The sequence below is a fragment of the Rhamphochromis longiceps genome, linkage group LG16 (genome assembly GCF_057381845.1).
Source record: "Rhamphochromis longiceps isolate RC_006_pf linkage group LG16, R_longiceps_female_GT1.1, whole genome shotgun sequence".
Lineage (NCBI taxonomy): Eukaryota > Metazoa > Chordata > Actinopteri > Cichliformes > Cichlidae > Rhamphochromis > Rhamphochromis longiceps.
Window position 1 is genome coordinate 12,383,580 of NC_140572.1, and position 27,585 is coordinate 12,411,164.

The window sequence follows — 27,585 nt, forward strand, 5'->3', positions numbered from 1 at the left end:
TCTCATTTTAAGTGAAAGAAATTCACACAAAACATATTATTTATCCCACATTAAGTTTGTCTTTCTCTTCATTGATTTATTTTTGAAGTGTTAAATTTTCTGATAAGACATTTAATGACATGTAGAGGTTTAATTAATAGCAGAACATCAAACAACTATTCCATTTCCTAAGACTGGCTTTTTTTTTTTTTACCCATTTTAGTCGTTCTGCAGTGAACTGCACAAACTGATAAGTGATCTGTTAAGGCACCAGTCACACAGGCCTGCAGATGGGATGGCCGCCAGTCACTGGGGAAGAATAAGTACTCCCAGACTGGTTGCATGTGGTTGCTGGCAGTCACTGTGAAACTGATTGCTGATGATCGTTCATGCAGGGCTTAAAACAGTCAGTGACCCCAAGGTAAGTCCAGGTACCTCATGGCTGCAGGAGTTGCTAGGTGAAGCTGATCATACGGTGCTGCACTGAAAACCTCATTGTGATTGCTGTGGCTGCAAGCAGATGGCTACAGTCACCTTTAGTTTGTATGGAAGAGTGTTTGTTTGCAGACACTTGCAAACTTTTGCCAGTGACCAAAGTGATCACACAGAGGTTTTTGGAGCAACACCCTCTTCGATCAGTTTCACCCAGCAACAATCAGCAGCTGCTCCTCAACCAGTCGGGAAATCACTTCCCTAGTGACCAGACATTTTGAGAGTGCTACCAACTATCTCTGAGTAGCAGACATGTATGTGAGGGTAGTGAAATATATGTACAAGGACAGTGAGACTGTGGTCATGTTTGCAGAGTGTGTCTTTAAGGTGTAGTTCAAGGTTGGGTGGGATTACATAAATGATTGGCTCTGAGACCCTTCTTATTTGCAGTGGTGATGGAGAGGCGGACAGAAGCCTTCTCTGACTATGACGTTTGCAGACAGCATCGTGATCTGTGGTGAGAGCAGGGAGCCAGTGGAAGAGAGCCTGGAGGGGTGGAGGTATGCAGCAAAGAGAAAAGAAGTCGAGACAGAATACATGTGTGTGAATGAGAGGGAGACGAGAGTAACGGTGAAGCTACAAGAAGTAGCTGCGAGGTGAAGAAGAGAGTGCAGGCAGGGCGGAGTGGGTGTAGACGAGTGTCAGGGGTGATATGTGACAGAAGCATAGCAGCAAGAGTGAAAAGGAAGGTTTACAAGATTGTAATGAGACCTGCTATGATGTATGATTTGGAGATTTGGATTTTGGATAGCCACAGTTGCAGGTGGAGCAGGTGAAGATGTTATGATTGTTATTAGGAATGATCAAGATAGACAAGATTAGAAATGAGTACATCGGAGGGACAACTCAGGAGGCAGAGTTAGACGGGTGAGATTGAAATGGTTTGGACATGTGCAGAGAAGGGATGGTAGATACTTTATATTGGACAAAGGATGTTGAAGATGGAGAAGATGGTCGTAAAGAAGGAGGACATGCAGAGGGTTGGTGTGACAGAGGAGGATGCGGGGCTAGAATGAAGGCAGATGATGTGCTGGAGTGACCCTCTAAAGGGAGCAGCCAAAACAAGAAGAAAGAAAGGACGTCCTGCTGTATATGCCAGACACACAGGATTTAACTTAACATGTATGACATAAATTAGCATACTCCAAAGCAGTGAAGATAACTGCTGTGCATTTAGAAAGAAGCATTTAAAATTCAAGCTACCATGGCCTTTCTTTGCTTTCAACCACCCATTATTTCAGCTCAAATACTAAAAGTGAGCTCTCAATTCTTTGTGGTTTGAAAAAAAACTGAAGCCTTAATGATGGAAAAAGCTCAATTTGAACACAGTTTTTCCAATTCAAATAAAGTGACCACAAGTTTTGCAAATGAGCCTGCGGCACACACACGCATACACAAATGCACACACAGAGTATGAATAGTGAGTGTGAAGTTCTGTATTCATCATGTTGGACACAGGACATGTCATTACTAACAATACGTTACAGGCAATAGCGGCAAGTTTAATCAATCCGGCGTGATAGTAGCGGCAGTTACAATAACGTCAACATGAACATCACAAAGATCCAAGTAGAACAGGTTATACTTTAAATGAGCACTGATACCCTTGGCAGTCTATTGACAGTCCACGCCGCTGACCCAGAGGCTGCTAAAACCTTCATCAGTGGTCTTCTTGCATCCTCTGGGCTCCTCTTACGCTACTTTTTTTTTCTTCTTTTTTTTTTCTACTGTTCATTTGATGAGCTCTCCTGTCAGCATCAGTCATGTTTTACACAGCTAGATGAAAGTCTGCAGGGAGTGTGTAAAATGTTACTGGGTGAGTAAGCACGGCGCAGGTGCTCCACTGTAGATCCAGCACATGTCAGGGCTCACGCGGACCCGCTTGTCCTTTCCCATGCTGCTTTTTAACGAGGCATTTTGTTTAGTCGTCAAACGCTTCTTCTTTTTTTTTTTTCCCTTTTTTTATGGAGCAGGGAGAAGGCTGTTACAGATATTTGCAATGAGCTCTCATTCTGTGGTTCTTGAGCGTGTGTGTTATGAATTACGGAGGCTTATAATGAGTGCAGTGTGTCTCTGCAGCGAGGAGGGTCTCCAGCGGGCTCCTGGGAGCTGCAGTTTGTGGTGTCTGGCCTTGTGAGCTGAAGAAATATGCTTTGCATTGTTTGTACTGATTGAATGCACATAATAGAAAGGGTATAGTATGTTCTGTCTGAGTCCCAAGGGCTGTAGGTCAATTTTAAGGCCCACGTGAGGCTGATCTGACTGCTCCAAACTATCACTCACAAGTTAACAACCAGTATCTCTGGGGCCGTTTTCTGATCCAATAATCAACCAAAATGCTTTGGACAGCTTGAGAGGAAGGTCTGTGGCCAAGAAAACTGCCGGCTCTTGAGAGTCTTGAGGGTCTGGGAGGGTACTGCTGTCTGCTCAGCTGCACTCCTCGCAGTTGCAGGCGAGGATGTATCTGTAAGTGGCCGTAATGCGAGTCCCGCCAGTGCAGCGCAGCCTCACCGCCTTCAGCTTGGAGGTGTGCGGCCGGCAGCAGGAGCAGGTGCTCTTGAAGGGCTGTTTGAGCACTGAGCTGAATGAGATGAGGGGGTCGGAGCGGGTCGTGTGGCTGCAGTGGCCCTCGCAGCGCGCCAGCAACACCATCTGGAAGAAAGAAGTAGGCGAAAAGGCGATGTTATGAAAAATACAGATAAGCATTTTTCGTTGACCTTCAGGCTCTTTAAGGGGAGTAAAAAGATGTTTGGGCTCTGTGTGTGTTTATGTGTGCGTGGTTGGCCACTTTTTTTCTGTGCTGTTTAGAGGGAACAAAGCCAGCATATGAAACCTTTCCCCAGTTTAACCAGTCAGCACACACACACATCACCAGCCTGATTAGTGTTGTGACTGTCCGACCGGCATTCCTCTGTAGGTCACTGAATTCCTGTCGCCTCCCTAAACTGACTCCTGTGTCATGTCCTTCTGCCAGCTGCTGTGTGTCGCCACCCGTGTACCCACTTTGATAAAGGCCTGTCTGGGGCCATGTATGGGTGACACACACACACACACACACACACACACACACACACACACACACACACACACACACACACACACACACACACACACACACACACACATATGAACAGTGTTGTCGCCACTTTAAGACCATTTGTCTTTGTCCTGGCAAAGGATCAGGCTATCAAACTTTGGCCTCCTCTCTGTCTGCACCTTTCCTGCTCCTCCTTTTACTCATGAGCCAAATTCAAATTCAAATTCAAATTTTATTTGTCACGTACACAGTCATACACAGTACGATATGTAGTGAAATGCTTGGACAACTGCTCGTGACCTAAAGAAAACAAAAAAGGAAAAGGCTATGAATAAGATAGGAAATAAATATGAAAAATTAAAAAGGGTAAATTTAACTAGGAAGGAATAGAATATAAATTAAGGTTAAAAATGAAATAACTGTACAACACAAATTAGAATGAAGGGTAAATTTAACTGGGAAGAATAAGATAAAGATAAATATATAAATTAAAGTTGAAAATAAAATAACTGTACAACAAAATACACAATATAGAACTATATAAGAATGTATGAAGAAATCTAAATATAAATAAATATATACACAATAACAGCAGCTGTACAAGTATTAACCGGAAATGAAGAATATAGTGACCAGTGTTGTGCAAAAACAAAGTCCAGAATGTCCAGTGTGTGTGTAAGAACTGTATGTGTGGGTCAGTACTGTGTGGTGGTGTGATTGAGAGACCGTATCGCCTGCGGGAAGAAGCTCCTCCTCAGTCTCTCTGTGTTGGTCTTCAGGGAGCGGAATCGCTTTCCTGACCTCAACAGAGAGAACAGTCTGTTGTTGGGATGGCTGAGGTCCTTCACGATCTTCCTGGCCTTGGTCCAGCACCGCCTGCTGTAGATTGAGTGCAGGTCAGGGAGCTCGGAGCGGATGGTGCGCTCAGCTGACCGCACAACCCTCTGTAGAGCTCGTCTGTCCTGCATGGTGCTGTTCCCGAACCAGGTTAAGATGTTTCCCGCCAGGATGCTCTCTATGGTGCACGAGTAAAAGTTCCTGAGCACCTTGGAGGGCAGTTGGAAGTCTCTCAAGCGTCTGAGGTGGTAGAGACGCTGTCGGGCCTTTTTCACCACGGTGTTGATGTGACAGGACCATGACAGGTCCTGCGTGATGTGAACTCCGAGGTATTTGAAGCTGTCCACTCTCTCCACTGGGCACTCGTTGATGACGGGGGTCTGGTAGTTCCTCTCCTGCTTAGTGCTGAAGTCCACTATCAGCTTCTTTGTCTTACTGACGTTTAGAAGGAGGTTGTTCCTCTGGCACCAGTTCTCCAGATTCCTAATCTCCTTCACGTAGGCCGTCTCGTTGTTATCAGAGATCAGGCCCACCACGACGGTGTCGTCAGCAAACTTGATGATGGTGGTGGAGCTGGTAGTGGCCACACAGTCATATGTGTACAAAGAGTACAGCAGGGGGCTCAGAACACACCCCTGGGGGGCTCCAGTGCTGAGAGTGGTGGAGGCTGAGACATGTCCGCCCATCCTTACTGCCTGTGGTCTGCCAGTTAGGAAGTTGGAGATCCACTGACACATAGATGAGCTGAGTCCCAGATGCTCCAGCTTGGTGGTGAGTGTGGAGGGAATTATGGTGTTAAATGCAGAGCTGTAGTCTATGAAGAGCATTTTAACATAATTCCCCCTTCTAGTGTCCAAGTGAGTCAGTGATGTGTGGAGGAGATGAGAGATGGCATCGTCTGTGGAACGATTTGGACGGTAAGCGAACTGTAGTGGGTCCAGTGTGTCTGGTAGTGAAGAAATGATGAAGTCTCTGACCAGGCGTTCAAAGCACTTCATCACTACTGAGGTGAGGGCTACAGGGCGATAGTCATTGAGAGAAGCAGGGTGGGGTTTCTTCGGGACAGGAACAATGATGGACTCTTTGAAGCATGTGGGGATCACCGACTGAGATAAAGAGATGTTGAATATCTCAGTGAACACAGGAGCTAGCTGGTATGCGCAGTCTCTTAGGATACGACCTGGGATGCCGTCTGGTCCTGCTGCTTTCCTGGTGTTCACTCTCTTGAAGGCTCTCCTTACTTCATGCTCGGAGATGACGAGCACGTTTCCGGTGCTGGCAGTATCTTCCTGTCTGCAGCCGTTAGCGCCGCTAACACTAGCATTGTTGGAGACCTTAGCTGCAGCCTCGAAGCGAGCATAGAAAGTGTTCAGCTCGTCTGCCAGAGTCACGGCCGCGTTCGTCATACCGGTTGTTGGTGCTTTATAGTCCGTTATTGTCCTTAGTCCCCGCCACAGGCTCCTAGAGTCACTCTGTTGGAGTTGTGACTCTAGTTTCCTCCCGTAGCGCTGCTTCGCCTCTTTCACCGCCCTCCGCACGTTATATGACGCGGCTTTGTACGGGTCCATGTCCCCCGTCATGAGTCCCGTGTTGTAGGCAGCGGTGCGGGATCTCAGAGCGTCGCGGATGGTTTTATCCACCCACGGCTTCTGGTTGGGAAACGTTGTGATAGTCTTTGTCTCCACGGTATCATCCGCTAGTTTCCCGATGAATCCCACAACCGCTTCCGTAAACACGTTGACGTCATCGTCGGAGCTGTTTCTGAACATGCCCCAGTCTGCGTCATCGAGTGCGTCCTGTAACGCGGCCACCGATTGATCCGTCCAGCGCGCGACCTTCCTCTGAACCGGAACTTCCTGTTTCAGCCTTTGTTTGTATTTTGGCATGAGGAAGATGGCGGTGTGATCAGATTTGCCAAACGGGGGGCGGGATTGTGCCTTGTAGCCGTCCTTGACCGTAGTGTAGCAGTGGTCCAGTGTCCTTTCACCCCTGGTGGGGCAGGTGATGTGTTGATAAAAGTTCGGCGCTGCGCGTTTGAGGTTGGCGCTATTAAAGTCCCCCGTCACAATAAGCGCAGCGTCCCGGTGTTGTGTCTGGTGCTGTGTGAGTGCCTCATGCAGCTCGCATAAGGCGGTGACCGTGTCCGCTTGTGGTGGAATATAAACGGCACTTACAATGACCGATGTAAATTCCCGAGGTAGATAAAAAGGACGACACATGATGGACAGTAGTTCCAGATTTGGTGTGCAGGAGCGTGTGAGAGGAACAACGTTCGCACTGTTGCACCAGTTGTTGTTCACCATTAAACACACGCCGCCTCCCCTTGACTTCCCCGAGTCCCATGTCCTGTCCATGCGGTGAACCGAGAAGAACTCGGCCGGCTGGATGGCGTGGTCCGGCACCGCTGGGTTCAGCCATGTCTCGGTGAAGCAGAGGAGATTGCAGTCCCGAATGTCACTCTGGAACTTTATCCTGGCCCTGAGGTCGTCAAGCTTGTTCTCCAGTGACTGGACGTTGGCGAGCAGGATGCTAGGCAGAGGTGTGCGGTGTGCACGAGCTCTCAGCCTGTTCCTGACGCCGGCTCGCTTCCCTCTAGGCCGCCGCCGCTTCCCTTTGTTCTCCCTCGAGATCTCACTCGGCCAGCTCGGATCCGGAGTTAAAAACTTCGAATTGTGAGTACATTGTAAACCAATAGAAACAAGAGTGTCACTGTCATACCTAATGTACCCAATGGTGATGATTTTGCCGATTTAGAAACGCTGAAAACTAACTTAAAAAACAAAGACAAAGAAAAAGTGGTCGGAGCAGTCGTGACGGCAGCCGACCTCACCGGCGCCATCTTAAAGCCGCTACATTAAACAAACCTATGCAAGCTTCAGTACTGACACAGCACTGTTCAAGTGCCATAATGAACTATTATCGGGTGAACGTACACCATTTTAAACGACTCAGTTTGTACTTCTGTATATTTCCATTCTCATCGGTTGATGGCCACCCTTCTCTGAGCCTGGTTATTTTGGAGGTTTCTTCCTGTTAAAAGTGATATAAAGTGATATAAACCATTACTAAGCAGTCATCATGGGCTCATTCAAGCAACTTTGTTCATGTTGGAGGGTCCTTGAGGAACATTTAGAGGCTCAATTTCAAGAAAAGGTTATTGGAGGAGATTCTGATAACTCAAAACTTTCCCAAAGGAAACTTATTTAAAAAGTCAGTTAATTTATATTGCAAATTTTCAAGATGTACAGTATACATTTTTTATTAATTTGCACCTTTATCAGTTTTTTCTAATTTTATGTATGATTATGTTTTATTATAGTGGAAAATAAAACATCACTAATAACAGAATCTAGTGACAATATACTGCTGTCGGAGGGATCATTCTTTTAATACAGAAAAAAAGAAATTATTATTTTAGATGCAACATGTCAGGCTCATTTTCCCTATTATTATTATTATTATTATTATTATTATTATTATTATTGTTATTATTATCGTTATCGTTATTATCGTTATTGTTGTTGTTGTTGTTGTTGTTATTATTATTATTATTATTATTATTATTATTATTATTATCGTTATCGTTATTATCGTTATTGTTTTTGTCGTTGTTATTATTATTATTATTATTATTATCGTTATCGTTATTATCGTTATTGTTTTTGTCGTTGTTGTTATTATTATTATTATTATTATTATTATCGTTATTATCGTTATTGTTTTTGTCGTTGTTGTTATTGTTATTATTATTATTATTATTATTATCGTTATCGTTATTATCGTTATTGTTTTTGTCGTTGTTGTTGTTGTTGTTATTGTTATTATTATTATTATTATTATTATCATCATCACTGCAATTTCATCTGCGGTAGTAGTAGTATGTAATTTTGCAACAAACTGTAAATTTCCTTTGAACTATATTGTAAAATGTAAATACAAGACTAGCTTTGTATTTATTATTTATATAATTATTTAAAATTATATAATATACAAGTATTATATATTTTCAAAAGGGCTTGTACCACCTTGTGGGCCCCTCTGGACGTGCCCCTGGTCTGATGGGTGTTATATAAATGTAATTCTATACATATAGGACAAATGTCAGCAGTGCAAATATAAAGCACATCAAACTGACTGTTGTTGTAATTTGGTGCTATATAAAGAAATAAAATAAAACGGAATAAAATTAAATAGGACACGAAAGTAAAAAACTGAAGGTGGAGTGCAAAAGTACTGGAGCTGGATGTGTGTTAGTTGTGTAATAATTTTTAAAAGAATTATCTTAAATTCTTGAATTCTCACGATGAAAAGTAGCTATGATTAATCATGAAAACTCCAATATGACATGAACCTTGCATTCATCGGTCTGTTGTGTTTTAGTGACAGGTGCTGTGGTTACTTTTTCCTACTTTGGTTTTTTTATTGGCAGTTTTTAATTTGAATTTGAGGTTTTATGCTCTAAACTCAAGTACTTTTGTAATTAGGAATAATGGTGCTTATTTTGGCTGAAATTACTTCAGTGTTTCCAACAACAGCTGCTGTTTTACTTAAAAAAGTCACTGCTTGGATTTTCAGACTAAAACTGAGCAGCATTGGACTTTATTTGAGCCGGGGTTGCTAAATGCACGTGGATCTGTTAGGTAACAATGTAATTACAGTGTGACATAAAGAATGTAAGCATTTGTCTTTTAAAATAAAAGTAATTAATAACCAAAATTTCAAAATAAAAGCATTAAAACTTTGTCATCAACTAGCATGTCCGCAGCAGTGTTGCTGTCCAAGTTTAGACAGATGTAATTATGTTAAGAACTAAGATACTCGGAAATGAAGGACGAGTTTTCTGCAACCCTGCACTGAAATATTTGTGATTCCCGTGAGGAAGTCCCATATGTCCTAAAGACAAAATCCAGAGTCGACACAGTAATCTGTGCTGTCGTCAAATGGATAGCTTGTGTGACTGATCCATTCAGATGCATGGGGCATGTGAAATATTTTCTTTTTTTTGTCTGTGTGTGGGGATGGGGGATTGTGTTTGCTTACTGTAGTCTCTTACAGCAAGAATATTTTTTTCATGCATTTAATATGTTATAGAGTTTGTTTTAATGTTTTAGAGGCTGAAGTGTCATCTTGGCCTTTAGAGGGTCTCGAGATCCACTTCCTGTTTTTTGTCGTTGCTTGGATGTGTGGAATGGCTCCCTGGGAGTAATGGCTGACACCTGGTTTGCTCATCTGCAGATATACAATTTGGGCCTACGGACTCAGCTGCTCGCTGACCTCCAGATTATTTGTTTTGACTGAACGTTGTCACCATTATTTTTTTGGTTTACTTGCACAGCACTTGTTCACACAAGACACATAACCGAAGAACTCACTCCATGTTAAACGTTTTGGTGAAACACTTGGTGAAAATCATGTGTGGTCTTCACATTCTCTTCTGCCCCATTGTGCTTGGGTTGTGAGGGCAGTAATACTTAAGAGGAATAACACGTTCAGTTCAGTTTCTCATATGAAAGCTTGATTTTATAGCCTTAGGTCACCTCAGGCTCTCCTGTGCTCTGATATTTCATTTACTGAACAACACATTAATTAATCAGCAGTGGAAGTAATAGTTAGTTGGAACCCTAATTATAAAAAAAAAATGTAACTTTGGAATTTTTTTTTAATGCACTTAAATTATAATTAACCCTGTAATGCCAAGTATATCAGATTTGATGCATCAGTTTTTAAGAACTATAACCCTCTAATATTTTTTTTTGGTTTAAGATAAACAAACTATGAAAAATGAATTGCACAAAAATCCTGGACGTAGCAAAAATGATACAAATTAAATCTTATACATGCAAATTCGTCAGAAGGGTTGACAAACAATAGTTTGAAAGAAAGGAATTTTCTGGAAATTTTCAGGCTTTACAGGCTTAAATAAAACTCAAGGTGAAGAACTAGTTTTACACTGGTAATAACTGGTAAGTGTGTTCTGTGTTTTTGAACACAAATCAAAGGCAATTTCTGATAAATCCATTTGTCAGATGGCTTTCTACATTTCTTTGAATAACTGAACCCTATAGTTGGTTTAGTGTCACATAAATGACAATGTACAGTATACTCACACATCAACACCAAAAACCCAGCAGGGGTGAAAATAAGCAGAGAACAAAGAGGGAAGAAAAAAAAATCAACATCTTGAACAATTTTTCACTCATTTTTACTGCACTGCAAAAAAACAAAACAGTACAATTTTTATGTTTGTGGACAAAAAAGTACAATAAATAACAACATCAGTGTATGAAATATTGTTTTTTTCCTTCACAATTAAGGAAGAAATTTTCTTCAGCTCCGGTGAAACAGGTCACAACTGTTACTTACATTAACCCGAGAAAGCAGCAGTTCAGCACTGGCAGGAAACCACACACTGTGGATCTAACCTGTGTGTTTTCATCATGTTTTTGCTAATAAGTTGAGACAGATGCTCAGACAAGAGTTGCGTTAGCATCTAAGCAGGAAAGTCATTCAAAAACAAACCCAATCCTATTTCTTTGCACGCTGCACAGTGCCAAGATAACCATAATGAAATCCCCAGGTTTATTTTTCTTCTCCCCTCAGATCCACAGAGGACATTATACAACTGCTTCCACTGGCTGAGTTGTGCTCTTCGCACCCTGTAAACTCAACTTTATTTGTGGAATTAGCGTAGTGATGGTGTAAGTTCAAATTTACAATGGAGGAGTTTGCTACCAGAATATTACTCAACACCTGGGCTGCAGACAGCAGAGAGAGCTTTTTTTTCTAGTCATACAGCACTGCTTGAGCTTGAGCTGCCCCATATTTCTTTGTTCCTAGGAAAACAGGAAAAATGTGTAACAATACACAGAGTATAGAAGGCAAAAACACACAAAGTCAGTGTTTTGTATGGCCACTTTTATGACCACCTTTAAAGCTTTCGTTATTTCTTATTTTCAGCTTTTTGAAGGTCAGTCAACGCTGTTCTTTGGATGTTTCTGCCTTTTGTTCTGTTTTCTGTCAAGGTGATCCCACACTGCTTCAATAATGTTGAGGCCTGATCCCCAACACTACTGGCCCCAAGCCATGTTTTACAGATGGCTGTAGACATTCGCTGTTGTCCCCCTCTCTTGTTCATACAAATCCTCTAAAGATCCACCTCTATAAGACCTGGTGCCACTGATTTTTTAGTCCAGTTCACTGTGTAATCTGCCATACCTCATCCAGTCTTGTTTCTTTCATTTAAGATTCATTTGAAAAATCAAACCTTAATTGCCTCCAAATAATGTGGAACTTCTTGTACACACACAATTTTCTTCTGTCTTGATTATTGCTGCTCACTTTTCACATGCATTTCTTAGCCTCCTCAGCCCGTCTTCAGTTGGTACATAATGCAACAAAACAAAAACTAGCCGGCATTCAGAATCCATTTAAGAATGTTACTAACAACATATAAAGCCCTTCATGACCGGGCTCCTGCGTATAAAGCAGAGCTACTGAGACATCATAACTGCAGCCAACCTCATCTGATCGGGGTCTCCTAACTGTTGCTCTTATCTTAAAGCTTGTGGTAATCACGATTTTGTGGTTGTAGCTCAGGTTGGCTGAATCTGGGGTTTGTTTTAAACATCTGCTGCAATCTCATTTCTATAGTTTAGCTTCTACTTAATCTTTTGCTGTCTATTTGTGGCCTTTTTTTTCTTCTGCTATGCGTGTATAGGACTGTGTATGCAGGAATGAAAGCGACTGTGTGCTTGCATGGTTGAACATGTGCACTTAACTTTAATGCATTTTTATCCAAACTATGAAGCCCTTTGTAACTGTTCTATATAAATAAAGTTATTATAAGTACATTTTCCCTGTTTCTCTTCCTTCTTGCCTTCTTGAGACCATTTCTGATGGTCATCAAACTGAAGTTGGATCAACTGGAGTGCCAGATGCATCGCTCAGGTCTTGTGTCAGTTTTTTTTTTTACTGGACTTTTTCCTGTTCCTTAAGAACGGGCCTTTCAGATACTGTTTATCTGATGTATATTTTTAAGCCTGCCACTTATTTTGTCCCCCAGTTTCCTCTAAATATTTCAGGGCACAATGCACAACATGATGAGATATGGCAACAAGTTTTCAGCTAACAGCTCTTTCCAAATTGCCTACTACTGCTATTTTAAGTCTATAAAACTATTTGACAAAAGACAAAATAAAGTGACAGAAGATACTTTTAAAATTGTTTATTTACTAAATTGTCTGTGTAGACACAACGCTGGCTCATCCCTTTGTTAAATGACTTTTGTGATACTAATTCATAGGTCAGCATTAAGGGATTTAAAACTCAAGAATTAAAAATGAAAATCCTCTGAAAATGGTCAGGTACAAGGACTGGAATGAAAATGTTCAAAGAAAAGCTTTAAAACACCTTCAGACAACCTGAGGACCCATCACTCAAGACAACCTCCTAAGCCCCAACGTCCCCTGACACGGGAGCAAAAGGCAGGAGATCAGTTAGGCTTGGGGCTTAAGAGGTTAAAAGGACAGGGAAGTTTGGCTTTGCAGAATCTAAATATAAAGAAATGACAGCTGGCTCAAACTTTTTGCACAGTACTGTACACAGCCAAAATATGAAAGTGGAAAGACTCGAGGAACCAATATAGTTTACCCCAGAAAAGAAGCAAACAACAAAAAAGAACACAACAAAGCGTGAGGGCCCATCATTTTATTGGTTTCTATCCGCTGGCACCGCATATAAAACAAAGGACACGACCACATGCTAACTAGCACATAACGCACCAGCACAGGCATAAATGCCGGCAAGAAGTCGGCCACTTACGTAGGTTACATTGTAGGCACTACAAAGATTCACCACAGAAGTCTAAATCAGGCCTGAGGTGTAAAACAGTTGCTCAGTTAGGCTTCCACTCGGCTCTCTGTGCGCTGTAATAGAAAGCCAAGCTCATGCTGAGTGTGTGTTCAGCCCTGCCTCGCCTGAGCCGAGTTGCGGTTTGGCCACCTGCTTGATGCACTCATAGTCAGAATATTAAAAAAAGACCAAAGAACAGATCACTCACGCTAGACAAGCAACTGCACTGGTGCACAACAAAAGGAAAGAGGGAAAATCGACAGCACCTTCCTACAATAGCATTCACATGTTTGGTGCTACTCAGTGGGATCATCAGTCTCTTTACGTCAAGTGGCTGTCTTTAAGTTGTCAGGATACACACCACACCATTGTTTAATCACTGCCTCTCCACTTTTCTTCTTCTTTCCTCACCCCATCTCTCTCTCTCCCCCTCTTTAGCACCTGGCAGTGCACGAGCGAGCAGGCTAACAGCGACACGATAGCTTCAGCCAAATCTGAGCCCCAGCTGAGGTGCAGAATATGTCTGCAGCGTGGCCCATCTCCAGAACCACCAACACACACACATATACACACACTCCTATGTGACTCTTCTAAAAGAGATGGAGATTAAGAGAGCAAAGGAAAGAATGATACACTAGAATGGTCAAATGGAGAAAGGCTTTCAAGGGGAAATGAGCAATACTAGTAGAAAGGAAGGAATTTGTGAGAAAAAATGGCTCTTAAGTCATTGCTGGGTATTATTCTTAGGCTCAGGAGCTTGATTTGAAGCAAATGGCCCATTACCTTAAGGAGCTCTGTGCAACCTTAGAAAACCACTGTTATTGCTGACACCTCCACCCAGGTGATCAGTAGGCTATAGCTCAGGTTCATGCTCAGCTTGTACTTTCGCCAGTCAACACTGTCCTGCAAAAAAATGTTGTTCTGTTGTATGTGCTGTATTTCTTGTATCTTGAACAGAAACCAGGAGACCGGTATAAACACTGCGTATCAACATAAAGACATCAAAGCTAAATTGCAGACAGCTTGCTAACCACCTCCATGTTGAAAAGAAAACCATATTTTGTATAAAGTAAATATTACTCATAGATATCTTTGCCATTGCATGATTTACTAAAATCAGTACCATGTGACACTTTATAATCAATGATCACTTTAGCTGGGCAAGCTAACCAACTAGCATTTTCATTCAGATATGATTTTCACTGACAAGCAAGATGTGATTAGCCATACTCAGTTTTGGTAACATTAGCAGATAAAGTCGTTTTAAAATGTCCAGCTAAGTTATTAGATTAATTAGCAGACCCTGCTGTTTGCAGTTTGTCCGTGACTCTGAAAACCAAACATCCTGAAGTCCACCACAGTTTCCCCTGATAGTCAAATTTCCACTTCCATCTCCAGACCATCCAACTTAAATAAAACTGTGTTCTGGCTAATTTCAGCTCATCAGCTAACATGGACAACTTGATACCAACACCAGGTAGCTAGCTAACCTTATGTTTCATCCTGCAGTGTATGACAGGGCTTATTAGTTGACTTATGTTCTAAGCTGTTGTTTTCTGCTCTTGACACTTGCACTAGAAGGCAGGCACTGAGCTACGCGGGGTGTAGAATAATTGTCACATCCTTTGGGTTTTTGTGGAAAAGTTCAATCACATCGTTCACACAGAAATCACACCACCGGCTGACAGAGGGAACTGAGAGACTCGGGGATGGTCTCATTTTTGAACTTATATTGCACTCCATTTAAACACTGGCAACGATAAACATTTAATACATCAAACAAAGTAAAAGTCACATAAAAAACATTGACAACTATCTAGATTTCATATGAAAGGTTGGCTTTTAGTGTGTTGGTAGGTTTACCTTGGAGTTGCATTTATAAATTGGGTGTGTGATGGTCTCCACAAAGTGATGCCTCATGCAGCGGTCTGGGTCAGCATCTCCCAGGTGTGCGTGTCCGTTATCGCTGGCCTTGTTTCTGCTGCTGGCAGAATGGACCAAGCCCAGGAGGGGGCAGCACATTAGAACCAGCAGAAGACCAGAGGGGGAGCCCCCAGAGATGGAAGGTTTCATGATCGGGCCACCCTGAGGCTCTTGATCCTCACGGGATGTCCAACGTGTAACGTAGTTGCTTTTCTTCCTCCTCCTTACAGAGTCTGTTCTGTCACAAGGCTGCACAAAAGGAGATTGTCTTTGACTCTGCTTTGTTCCTGTCAGCTCACTGTAGGTTCAAATTCAGCAAGCTTTAGGTAGTAGGAGGGTTTCTTGGGCAGGCTGCTCCATGCCCCGCTGCCTTAATCCATCAGAGTCTGGAAGCAGAAGACAAACATAACTGCATCAATGGAAACATGAAGAGATAAAGACCAGAAAAAGCAGCGATATTGCGTGTGGCCGTTCTATGTTTTGTCCACAAGTCAAACTGTTCCAAATGCTACAATTCGTGTGTAGTGGATGAAGCTATCTCCAGACATAGTTTTTTTTTCTGCCAGTTTTTGAGATTAATTATTTGAGTGTGTGTGTCTCAAGAAACTGGCCGTCTACTTTGTCTCCTTTATTCCACGCTCAACCCAGTACACCCACACACGGCACACACATGTGGACACATAAGTCCTTGTGCTTTTATTATAGAAGAGAAACTTAAGCCATGCACAAACAGCCTGCAGCCGGGCCTTTTCCTCTCCCCAGGAATGACTTTTTCATTAAAATAATTCACTTTCCCAACAAGCCCTCTCATGACTGCAAGCCCTCTGCATATTTTCACATTTATTTAGGTAATTTTTTTCCCGACTTCATAGTTTTATAGTCCTTCTGACAATAGGGTTTGTGTTAAAAGTGAGCCTGGTTCTGGCTGCAGCAGGTATGTTGAAATGTGTTGTGAATTAAGTGCATGGTAGGGTGAGAGATGGCGAAAGGAGCAAAATAGCCATGTTAAAGTTTATTAACTATTATTATCTATCTATTTTCACGAGCTACCCATAAATTCATGCTTTGTGATCATTTTAAATACTTTGACCCAATTTATACTTGTGTGCTAAAGGTTTACGAAGAAGTGGTTACACATGGAGTCGCAGGAGCTGTATTTATGCTTAAGTGTTTGTTTTTTTTAAACACGTACAACTAAAGTCAAGTGTAAACCGTGGCTTTGTAAATGTAGGTGCTCATTAGTGGTGCTGTGGAAAAATATGACTTTTACACAGTTGCTTTGGGATGAGAAGAAAGTTATAATTTTGATGAAGGAACCGACCTCCCAGCCCATTGTTCCTTCAGTGGGCTGGTTTCAGTCAGTATGCAAATGTACTGTTTATAAGATTGGGGAAACCTGCAGTCAGCTGAGACTGAAGAAGTCACTTGGATGAGTGACGAAACGTTTCTCCCACTGAAAACGCCACGTCCAGATGAACAAAATCAACTTTTGGAGATCAGTAGTCTGATGTTGATTGTACAATAGTTAGAAAAATTCCAGGTTATATAAAGTGGTCAGATGAATATTCTGTTCCTTATTACTCCTCAACTAAATGAATATGTATTTAATTTCAGGGACAACTATATAACCCCACTGATGTATTTTCCACTCTGTCATATGTCAATCATATCATTCATTGTCACCTGTAAGTGCTTTAATCCTTGAAGTTGAGAAAAGTTTAACGTTTGAGCATAAATGACTAGCCTACTTCATGCTGCTGACATTTGTTTCCCTCCTTTGTGACAGTGTAAATGTGTAAATGGTAAGATGACCTAATTGCTCTCTATGGTCTGAGGTTGCCATGTTGCTGGTTGTTGCTTCCTGTGTGGACACCTCTTGACATATGATGAGTACAAGTAGTTATTAAGTGATAATGTCTACTTAAAAAGTTTGTGAAATGTAACCTATTTGAATAGTACTTTGATAATACTTGGAAATTATTGAAATTTTAACTCAAGACAATTTGTAACTAGCTCTTCAGTCAATTGCTTTTAGTTACATACCTATGCAAGAAGTGGAGTTACATTACAGTAGAAAATGAAAATGTAACTTTAATGCATTAGTGTTTTTGTGAGTGTGTGTCCAAACATCTGCTAATCACCCACCTGAGGCTTCTATGCATCCAGTTGCCTTTCTCATGCAATATGCACTATTTTAGTTGCTTTATCCTAGTCACAGTTCCACCCGATATCATGGAAAAACGTGTAACAGACATCCACCGTGTCCATTTCACGCTTTGCCTCTCCAAAGCATGAAAAGGACATGCATGCAGAAGCTGCAGTACCAGCAGGCGAGGTAATATATTGAAAGCCAAGAAGTCGCTATTGACCAAGGGTGGAATAAAGTACATTCCAGGGTCCTTAATCACCAGAAACAATTTACAATAATTTGCAGCAAGTGGCTGGTACTGCTACTAAAATGATCAAACCTAAGGGAACGTCTTCAGCCTGTAGAGAACTTTCCTGTTTTATTACTTACAAGGAATGCATTTGGCACATGACTGAATTACTTATAGTCTTGCGTTTTAAAGCTATGTCTAGCAATTTGTGACCTACTACATTTCAAAATAACTTCCCAAAAAGGTCAGTTGCACTAAAATACTTTCACAAAACACGAATACATGAAATTATGTTATTATTATCATTTTATTACATCCCTTTTCAACACTGCACCATCTTGCACTCACTTCTTCCTCTGAACTAAAACCAAGCAACTAGTTCGGGCAAAACCTTTAACCCATCTCTCCATCTTCAGCTCCCCTTTAGTTCAACCCCAGTGTTTTTCTTTCTAAGGGGGAATCATTTAACCTTAACATTCCTCTTGAGAGAAATAGAAGTATCATTTGGCCTGTTAAAATAAATATTCCCTGAGATGTTTCGTTGGCTTGTCGAACATGTGCTGCAGGGTTTACATTGCAGTCGGCTCATGCAACAGGATGCTTTAGACAGCCAGCACCCATCAGCACTTCCAGCTTTGCCAGCCATACCATTAGAACGAACACTGTTATCCCCGTCTCTGCTGCTGGTATCGCTATCAGCATCATTAGTGTGCATGTCTTAGAAATTACACAGTCAAGTCATTGAGAATCGTACAGTGGAATCAATTCAGTTCCCATGTAAGACAGAGTAAATGAGGAAAATAGAGGCATCAGCCAAAGTGGACATTGAAGCAGATGTTGGCTTGTTTTTACTAGATCGACATGATCTACATATTTACGTGCACCCATGTGAATATAGCTTACAAAAAGTAGAATAAAACTGGACATGAAAAAAATATCTATTATGAAAAAAAATAAAAATTACACTACACTAACACTAACTGTAATGATTTTGTGAACTTTGAAAACGAAAATAAAATAGAAATATAGAGGAAATATCCTTTAGTGTCTGGTAAAACTTTAATTACAGCTTGCCTGATGACACTGAGGGACATGTTTATCGAGACTCTGAATGTCCACAAGAGTCAACTGCTTTCAAAAAGTTCTGTTTTTATTGTAATAATTGTATAGATTTTTCTAAATCTTGCCTCTGACAATTCCCTTTTATACAGTAACAGTTAAAATAGACTTAAACTCTGATGCTAATTAAAAACTAAAAGTAAACATTTTATAAACTAATCCGAAACAAGAAAATCCACTCAGAGAACTAACTGAAAATAATACAAAATAAAAGCGAATTCGAAAATACAAAACTATGATAACTGATCCATTTAAAGACCAGATTAAGCAGCAATGGGGCAGTGAGACAAAAATTTGCTGTCGGGCTCCTTTTGACCCGAGACTACCCTCACTTATGCCTCTGTGCACACCTTGCATGCCCCGTGGCCTCCAAATTCCCTTTCAGTGCAGTGCGCACTACAGAGCACACATGACAGCTTCATTACGTCCCCAGAGACCCAGAAAACAACCAATACTCAAGTGGTAAAGCAGTTCTTAGGTTTTCTGCACGTCAGCTGAATATGTGGTCAACAGGTTTATTTTCCAGTAAATGTGATCTTACTACCCCATAAAATCTAAGCAACGTGAACTCAAAAAATGAACTAGACCTTTCTTCCAGCCTCCATAATCAATATTTCTAAAACACTTGAAATGATCAATGCAACAGGAAAGAGTTTGCTCAAAGAAGCATAGCAACTTAGTGAGCAGGTGGCAAACAAATTTGTGCATATAGCAGTTAAAAAGTCAGATACCTTCCTAAAAATTCAGTGGAGACAACGACTTAAGAGGACTTTACACTACAGACCTACATTCAGCATGGCCTGAGAGACATATTTACAATGAACTGGAATACTGCTTAATATCTACTGTATTCAAACACACAGATGTCTGGATAAAATGGTCATTATCAGCTTCAATTATGATAATATGGTTTCCCTGCTCTCAACTGACTAAACAATGAATTATTGACGATTCAACTGATTTTCCCTTTCAAATTGCCTATTAAAAGTACACATGCAGTCAATCTGTGAATTTTCTGGCTCCTGTAGTTTTGGCGCTCAGTGACAGCTGGATGCTGCCTTAGCTGGACGACAGTCTGGTTTTGGATGAAAGAGCAGAAACCATATGTGATTGCAGCATCTCCTAACCCACTTTTTAAGGGAAATGTGTTTAATCAGTTCAGATCAAACATGACAATGTAATTGTATTTAGGTGTTTTCACAGGAAAAACATCCGCAGTGTTTCCTCATAAATCAAAATTTCCGCTCAGAACATGTGTTTTTGTTAGACAACAGGCCTTACCATGAAGCAAAACAATCAAAGATAATGACAGGAGTGAACCGCCTAGTAAATACCAGGACAAGTCAAGCAAACTTTATTTTACCCTAAATCTCATAATTTTGGTCTCCAGCCAGCTCTGCGCTCTCTGATTACTAATTAGTTGAGCTAGCCAGACATTTCCACCTTTTTATGTGCACCAGGGAGATGACTTTCTATGACTGTCGTCTGCTTGTTATGTATCCATCTGAGGCAGCTTCCCTCTAACATCATTGCTATGCAAGCAGGGACGTGCCCTTACCGCAAGGTGACCACACATCATTATTACTGTCTCTTTTGGCAACTCATGCTTAAACTCTGAAAGCTGGTCGTATCAATACAGAGCTACGAATGGCAGCTGACTCAGATAATGGGGGCTTTCAGGATAATATATGGAGATTGTATCTGGCTGAGTGAGTTCATTACTGCACTGTGAATGTACAAACTGAGAACTTATTAATGTGTGAAATGCCAGGTACCTTATACTCTCACCTATCCAATTCATATTTATAGAGATCTTAGAGTTTAGAAAAACAAGCTCTATTGCCCCTTCCACCCCATTCCCCCAACCGATCCAAGTATAATGACCAGCAAACCCGAGACCGTTACGGTCCATATCTTTCCTGGATCTATTGTTTGGAATCAACCCCATCATCAAGTCCAACCAAGCTTGTCTTTCTGATATAATTACAAAACCAAATCCCCATGGTGTTCCACTTAAACCTGAACCTTTTCCTTTTCCCAAAAACAGTCCCTCTATCGTTCCTTTCCCATCACATCTTTCTCTTTAATCCCCAAGACCAAGCAGTTGCACCGGTACCGTCTGATGTCTGATAGAAATGATTATTTCTGGGAGGAGTGCTGGATACAACCTCATTATGTCACCTTGGGTCCTTACTGCTTTCATTATAATGTGCTGCTATGTGAGCAATACAACAAGTCATTAATTCTGAATTACCCATGAAATTTCACCTCAGTTAAAGTAAACAACCTCCTTTGATGATCGTTGTAGAAAAATTGCTGCAAGACCAGGTCCAACCCCATAACCTCCAGCAAAAAAACCACCTCGTCCCTCATCCTCATCACATGGATAACTTCCATTTGGTGTATCACATACATCACTCGAATTGATTTTACTTTAACAAATCCAGGTTCTTAGTTGTGTTAACTGAAAGCCTGTGTCCTGATATCCGTGACAGGAATCCATGTTCAGAGCTTAGTGGAATAGGAACACTGCATGAGGTAAGACTACAGGAAGCAGCAGCTGGACCGCTGCTTCAGAGTGTTAGACTTGTACTGTTCTAGCAAAGAAGGAGAAAGTATGTTGTGTTCTACAGAAGCCAGGGACATGGGGGAGATATGCTGAATTAGCTATCACAATATTGCCAAGTCTAAGGCAAAAACAAGTAGTCCAGAGTAGCATTATTACAAGAGGAGAACAATAGAGTAGTGGGGTGATTTTTTTATGTATATATTGAGTTAAGACCACCACTAATAAAGACAGAACTTTCAACTAAGTACAGTTACAACATATTAAATTGTTTAATATGTTACCTTAATTAAGATGGTTACACAAGTAAGTTGAATACACTGCTTAGAACTAACTCTTTAATGTGTACAGCTGGCGCGTAAAAGAGGTCTTAGATATAAACTTAATGGCTACTTAGTTTATATTATACTACCAACGTTAGTAGTTACAAAAATTACGATTATAAAAAGCCTTAATGTGTATTGCTTACTTGGAAATGTTGCCTGAAGAAAGCCTATTTTCTCTCTGTAGAGAACATGGCACCACAGCTTAGGTTTGCAAAGCTGTACCTGAATGAAAAACGAGACTTCTGGAACAATGTTCTTTGGACAGACGAGACAAAAGTGGAGATGTTTGGCCGTGATGCACAGCACCACGTTTGGTGAAGCATATCTGCACAAACATCTCATACCAAATGCCAAGCATGGTGGTGGAGGGGTGATGGTTTGGGTTTGTTCTACAGCCACGTGACCTGGGCACCTTACAGTCACTGAGTAAACCATGAACACCTGTGTATACGCCTCAACCCAAATGAAATGCTGTGGCGGGACCTTAAGAGACTTGTGTATAAACAAAGGCACACAAACCTCAATGAACTGAAGCAACATTGAAAAGAAGAGTGTGCCAGAATTCAATGTGAGAGTCTGATAAAGCTATGGGGAAATGGATTACTTCACGTTATTGCTGCTAAAGGTGGTTCTACGAGCTACTGAGTTCATGGGGTCAGGTGAAAATGCAGCGTCATGAATGTACGCTTTGACTTGTGAAGTAAGGAAGCACACTCTAAACCCTTTTATTGAAACATGACATTCTTTTTACAAATTCATTCACATCATTCACGTGGAGAAATTCAGAGCCTGACAGACCTGAGATGACAGTGAGTTACTAAGAAATGATTGTAAAATCATTTAGCAAAAAGCTAATAGTTTTAGCTTTAGATTCTTCGTGAACATCCTGCTTCTTTGGCCTATACCAGGTAAATGGCAATTATCCATTACCTTTATTTATCCTTTACCTATCTTACCCCAACCAGTTGCGGCAGATGTCCACCAAAGGGAGTTTTTCCTTCCCACTGTCACTGGGGGGGGGGGGGGGGGGGGGGGGGGGGGGGGTCATATGATTGTTGGGTTTTTCTCTGTATGTATTATTGTAGGGTGTACCTTACAATATAAAGCACCTGTTGGTGTGATTTGGTAGAGTGCGTCCACTGCTTCAGGTCTTACTTAAACAAATTGGAACTTCAGTAATTTAGCACAAAGGCCTCCAAATCTAAAGCAATCTCTTTTCCTCTTCAACTGACCAACGTGAAATTCCCAGTACTCAGAAACTAATAAGAGTGCCAAAGCTGGAGGCCCAGAGGCAGACGAAATTATTACACAGCATGTATTATTTGCACTGTAACTCCAGGCCTATATCTAGATCTGTGCTTATTGCTTATAAAAAGACATATCATCTGTCATAGAACAAATCAAATTAAACAAACTCTCCTTCATTTTTATATAACTTTAGCAGCATAGCCAAAGGGCGGCTAATTTAAAAAAGGGCTCTGGACCTGCAAAGAGATCCAAACTGGGTTAAATATATAATATGTGGGAATCCAAACCACATTACTACAAAGACAGCCCCACAGTTTGTGTGGTCTGAAGGTTTTGGCTTCAGCTGAGAAGATAATTCCAAGCTTAAGAAGTGCAGACACTGTGATGCCTCTCTTAGAGGCTACTGTGGGAAAGATGCCTCCCCACGCTCACCTGGGATACAGAGACCGATCATGACGGGTCTGAAATACAGGCAGGCCAGATCTGCTTCAGGTTTTTGACTACTTTTGGAGTATCTGTGGTGAACAGTTTTCATTATTTTCTTACCATTTATAAAACCAAGCAATCGATCAGTTCACACAGATCAGTGACAGCAAAAACTGATTTCCCTGTTTTCCACTGCTCTAAGATACACAAACACAAGTCATAATGAAAACTTTTGTTCAAGAGGTACAAGTGAAACAATTACGTTATCTCAAAAATCTGTTATGAAAAGTGACACTGCGCTGACGCCCCAGTGTATGTTGTGTAGAACAGAATTGCACAATACTTGTTACCATGTTTTCTTCTTAGCAGTGGGGTGCAAGTATAAATATCCCCTGCCCACCTTACTTATGGGTTTTCATCTCACACACACAAACCCTCACATATGTACATAAGGGCTGTGTCATGTGGTATTCTCGTGGGTGTTATTATGCTCCTGCTCTGGGGCTGTGAACATTGCTGGGATGTTGGTGTGTGACGGCACATGGCCTGGGTAGAGGAGTCGGATCTTCTGAGGGATCCTCTGCTTTATCACCTATGCCTGGCGGCAGCTGAGTACACAGTTGTTGTCCAGTGATGGGCCTGTCTGCAGTCACAATGGGGAGCTCGGGTATTAAGCCCCCACTGCCCTGCTGAGAAAAACAGGTGCATCACAGGACGATGGAGGAGATGGAGTGAGGGCGAGGTGACAGGTAGAGCGGGGGAAAAGGTTGTTTTATGGTCTGTCATGAATAACTCAATCTTGCCTTCTCTCCTACATTTACTGCTACATCATCACCCTCGCTGCTGATCTGCCACGGCTCTGTATCATGCCCAGAGTTTACGTCATGATTTTCTATTCACCACCACCTGCCCTCATCCCCAACCTCACCCCCTCCATTGTTTCACCAGCTTTTAATAAACTAAAGGGCAGATTCCTGACTGCAGTGAAGTGAGGGGGGGTGGGGGTGTACAGAACCAAAGACCTGTCCAACCACACACACACACACACACACACACACACACACACACACACACACACAGTTTGGCATGCAGAGTGCCAAGCTCTTCCACTGTCTACTGACGCCAGCTCTCAAAACGCACACACAAACTTACTCTTCCTCTCTGTCTAAAACACACACACATTCGCCCTCTCTTACCCTCCCCACGCGCCACTCTCCTAAAAGCTAAGCTCCTCACTAAATATATATCCCCCCCCCCCCCTCCCCCCAAGTAAAGATAAGACAAACAGTGTGGATTTGAGAGCACTGTACAGCCAATGACAGGCGGCTGTGTGAGCTGGAGCTAATCTTGTGTTAGCTTTACAATTTAGGCTTCTCAGAAACAGTGGGAAATAAGAGGCACTGAGATTGGAGAATACACAGGGAAGGCATTTGTGTAAATATTCTCCAGTTTCTTTTTCTTCTCATTTAACCAGAGTGTGGGAGCTGTTTGTTGACCGCTTTGATAAAAACAGAACCCCCTAATCTTCCTGAGTCAACACGCATGCACCTCAAATCCCAACTCCATCTCCTCTGCTGTTCTCTCCATCCGTGTCAGAAAGAAGTGGGGGGAAAGAAAAGCTGTGGCGAGCTGTGGGCTAAAAAAGCTGCGCATGTAACTAGATCAATCCTCAATGCAGCTCCAGGCCTAAGATGTTTTTGAAAAAGAGGGAGCGAAAGGAGTCGTGGACGCATTTGTTTTATCGCTCTGGACCGGGTTTCTTTGGGCAGCAGATATCTGCCACATGCTCGTCTGGGTGGTTGGTGTTAAGGATCCCCTTGATGGCCTCAGGTTCGTGTAGAGCATCCATTTGTCAGAAGCACATTCCTGTGGCAGTGAGACATTGTGAACTGCCTATCAGAGCTTCAGCACTGTCCAAATAAATATACTCACAATGGGCCCCAGTGTGTGTGTGTGTGTGTGAGAGAATATGAAACATGAGACACAAAACCAAGTGTGTGCTGCTCTGCCAGAGTATTGCTGTCTATCTGCACCTGGCTGAATGTGCAGTGTTTCAAACACACCTCCTACTCCTCGTCTTCGCCTTTTTCTCTTCCCCAAACAGTTCAGAGGTGATTCTCAGAGTCTGCGGCGCTTCTTTCGTTGCCGCGCAAACTGTTTCTCATCTGGTGTCACCGGAAGTGGACGGAGATGTCTGGAGGGCTGTTTGCATCACACGGTCTCAATCGCTTTCTTTTTTCTGCCCCGTCTTGTGTCATGCTCTCTCACTCTCACCTCCTCCAGCCCTTCTTTTCTCAGCCTCTCTCACACATCTCAGTTTCATTCTGTTTCTCCTATTTATTGTGTCCTCCTCCTGGCTCTGCCCGTCTCTTTCTTTCTCAGATGTTTTTTTTCCCCCTTTCCTCCTACTTGGGCTTCTTCTCCTACCCCACTCACATTATCCCACACTCTTTTGTAGCCACTTCATTTTTCATTTAAACACCTTCTCCCTTTATCATTCTCACACACACGCCTCTCCTCCTCAGTCAAATCAAAGTGGTAGCTCGCCTCCTCCTCCTACCTACCACAGAGTCTATTGTATCTGTCATCATGTACTTCTAGCATAAGCCAGCAGCCTCGGGGTCCAACATAACAGGCCAAGTCAATCATACACTTACAGCCATGAACGCACACACCTGTAAAACACATATTCATGCATCTCCGGAGATGTTCACTATTAACGCACTATTAATGTCCCGCAAGCCACGCGGGTTCCCACTATCCTTCCAGCCTCGCTGTCAGTGCCTGATTAGCAAATCCACCGGCGCCAACACAAACATGTTTCCTCTTATTACAAATCATGTCACACTGCGTCCTAATCACAACCACTTGCAGTTTATGGACTCGCACGGTGTAGAACTGCCCTGCAGTAAAACAGGAATGCACACCTGAGCTTAGTGATGTGCAACAGAGGAAGGGAGGAGTAGGGGGGGAGAAAAAAAAAGTGAGCAGGAGTGTCACTCAAACTCTCTTTGAGCGAGCCCATGTGTGATGCACGTACAGCTACGTAAAAATGCACACACGTGAAACACATCCAGGGTATAGCAGTGAATACTTGGATCCTCGATGGCATGCCTGATACAGAGTTTGATTGACTACATTTGCAGTGCACAGAGTTATAAAAAAAGACAACAGGATGCACCCAAATCTGCAGGAGTGCAGATTCAGAGGTGTGACACCCAGGCTGATGGTCTTACCTTCAGTGACCGGCAGCAGAAAGACAGCAGAGGTATCCGGAGAGGCTGCATGCAACACTGGATTTGTTGTTCAACTGTTGTTTCCCAGCCAGCTCCTCTCTCCTCTTGTTTCTACCTCTCTCTCTCTCTCTCACTTACACACACACAGACACACACTGATTGTCTGAGCGCTCCTCTCTCCTCCCTCTCTCTCTCTCTCTCTCTCACCTCTGCTTTCTCTCTCTTTCTCCCTCCCTTGCCCCCCTCTCCCTTACTTTTCTTTAACAGGGAAATCACCAGACAGAGGGAGCAGCCTGGATGCTCCCCGCCTGTGAGGACGCTCATCACATGTGGATCGTGACACAGCAATCGTATATCATACGCCCTTTTACCTCTTCCCTCTCTCTCGCAGGCACACCAGCTGACGCACCGACATGCTCCGCAGCGGCAAATGGGAATTCCAGGCTTGGAACGACTCTGCTTGCCCCATCAGGAGAGAGCTGACCAAAAGCTGCAGCCAGTTTTTTACGAGGTCAGGGTTATAAAACTGTTAGCAGATTTAGTTTATTTAAAAACAACTGGCCCCTGCGGCCCTTCCTCTTCACGCGGCGTCCCCCCCCGTGACACAGGGGGTAGGGGCGGAGGGGTTCGCAGGTGTGGTGGTGGTTTGGAGGGGAGGAAGGAAGGGGAAGGAGAGAAGCATATTTGGGATTGCAACTCTGAGATACCATTTACTTCTACTAGAAAAGCAAAGCTACACATACGCTGAATATATTGAAAAAGGAGACATTATGAAAAGCGCCAAATCATAACCGAATGAAGGACTTATTTGCCAAAAATCACTCTGTGTTTAAAACACAGACACACAACCCGGAGGGGAGGGGAAATATGAGCACAAACCTAAAGCCAGTTGTATGTTTAGAAATGATGAAAACAAACTGCAATATAGGAGAGCCCCGAGTGGATCCAACTGTAATAACCTCATCCATCATTCTCAAGCGGCTCAATATGAAGACAGACAGACCCTGGAAATATTAAAGGGGCACACTGCTGTGAAGAGAAGGCAAATAATGAGGCTTGCCCTGAAAGTTATATATTCTCTGAGGCTGCGCGCACAACAGTCGCCTGATTATTGCAGTCGATTACGTCAGTGACCTCGCTTCCTTTTCAGCATTTCTGGATAGAGAAA

At 42.4% G+C, this 27,585-nt stretch overlaps 1 protein-coding gene across 1 annotated transcript; it reads right to left on the reverse strand.

The window, feature by feature from the left end:
* On the reverse strand, nucleotides 1-26,638 carry ndp (norrin cystine knot growth factor NDP). Its single transcript, XM_085385078.1, has 3 exons — nucleotides 26,418-26,638; nucleotides 15,059-15,504; nucleotides 1-3,123 (listed from the first exon to the last, which is right to left on the reverse strand). Exons 2-3 carry the CDS (start codon nucleotides 15,266-15,268, stop codon nucleotides 2,899-2,901), a joined length of 435 nt encoding a protein of 144 aa, XP_085241204.1. The 5' UTR covers nucleotides 15,269-15,504; nucleotides 26,418-26,638; the 3' UTR covers nucleotides 1-2,898.
* Between the last annotated feature and the right edge of the window lie 947 nt (nucleotides 26,639-27,585).

Coding starts and splice junctions, on each gene's coding strand:
- ndp (XM_085385078.1), bottom strand. CDS start 15,268: ATGAAACCTTCCATCTCTGGGGGCTCCCCCTCTGGTCTTCTGCTGGTT. Junction 3,124..15,058: donor TTTATAAATGCAACTCCAAG/GTAAACCTACCA, acceptor TCTTTCTTCCAG/ATGGTGTTGCTGGCGCGCTG.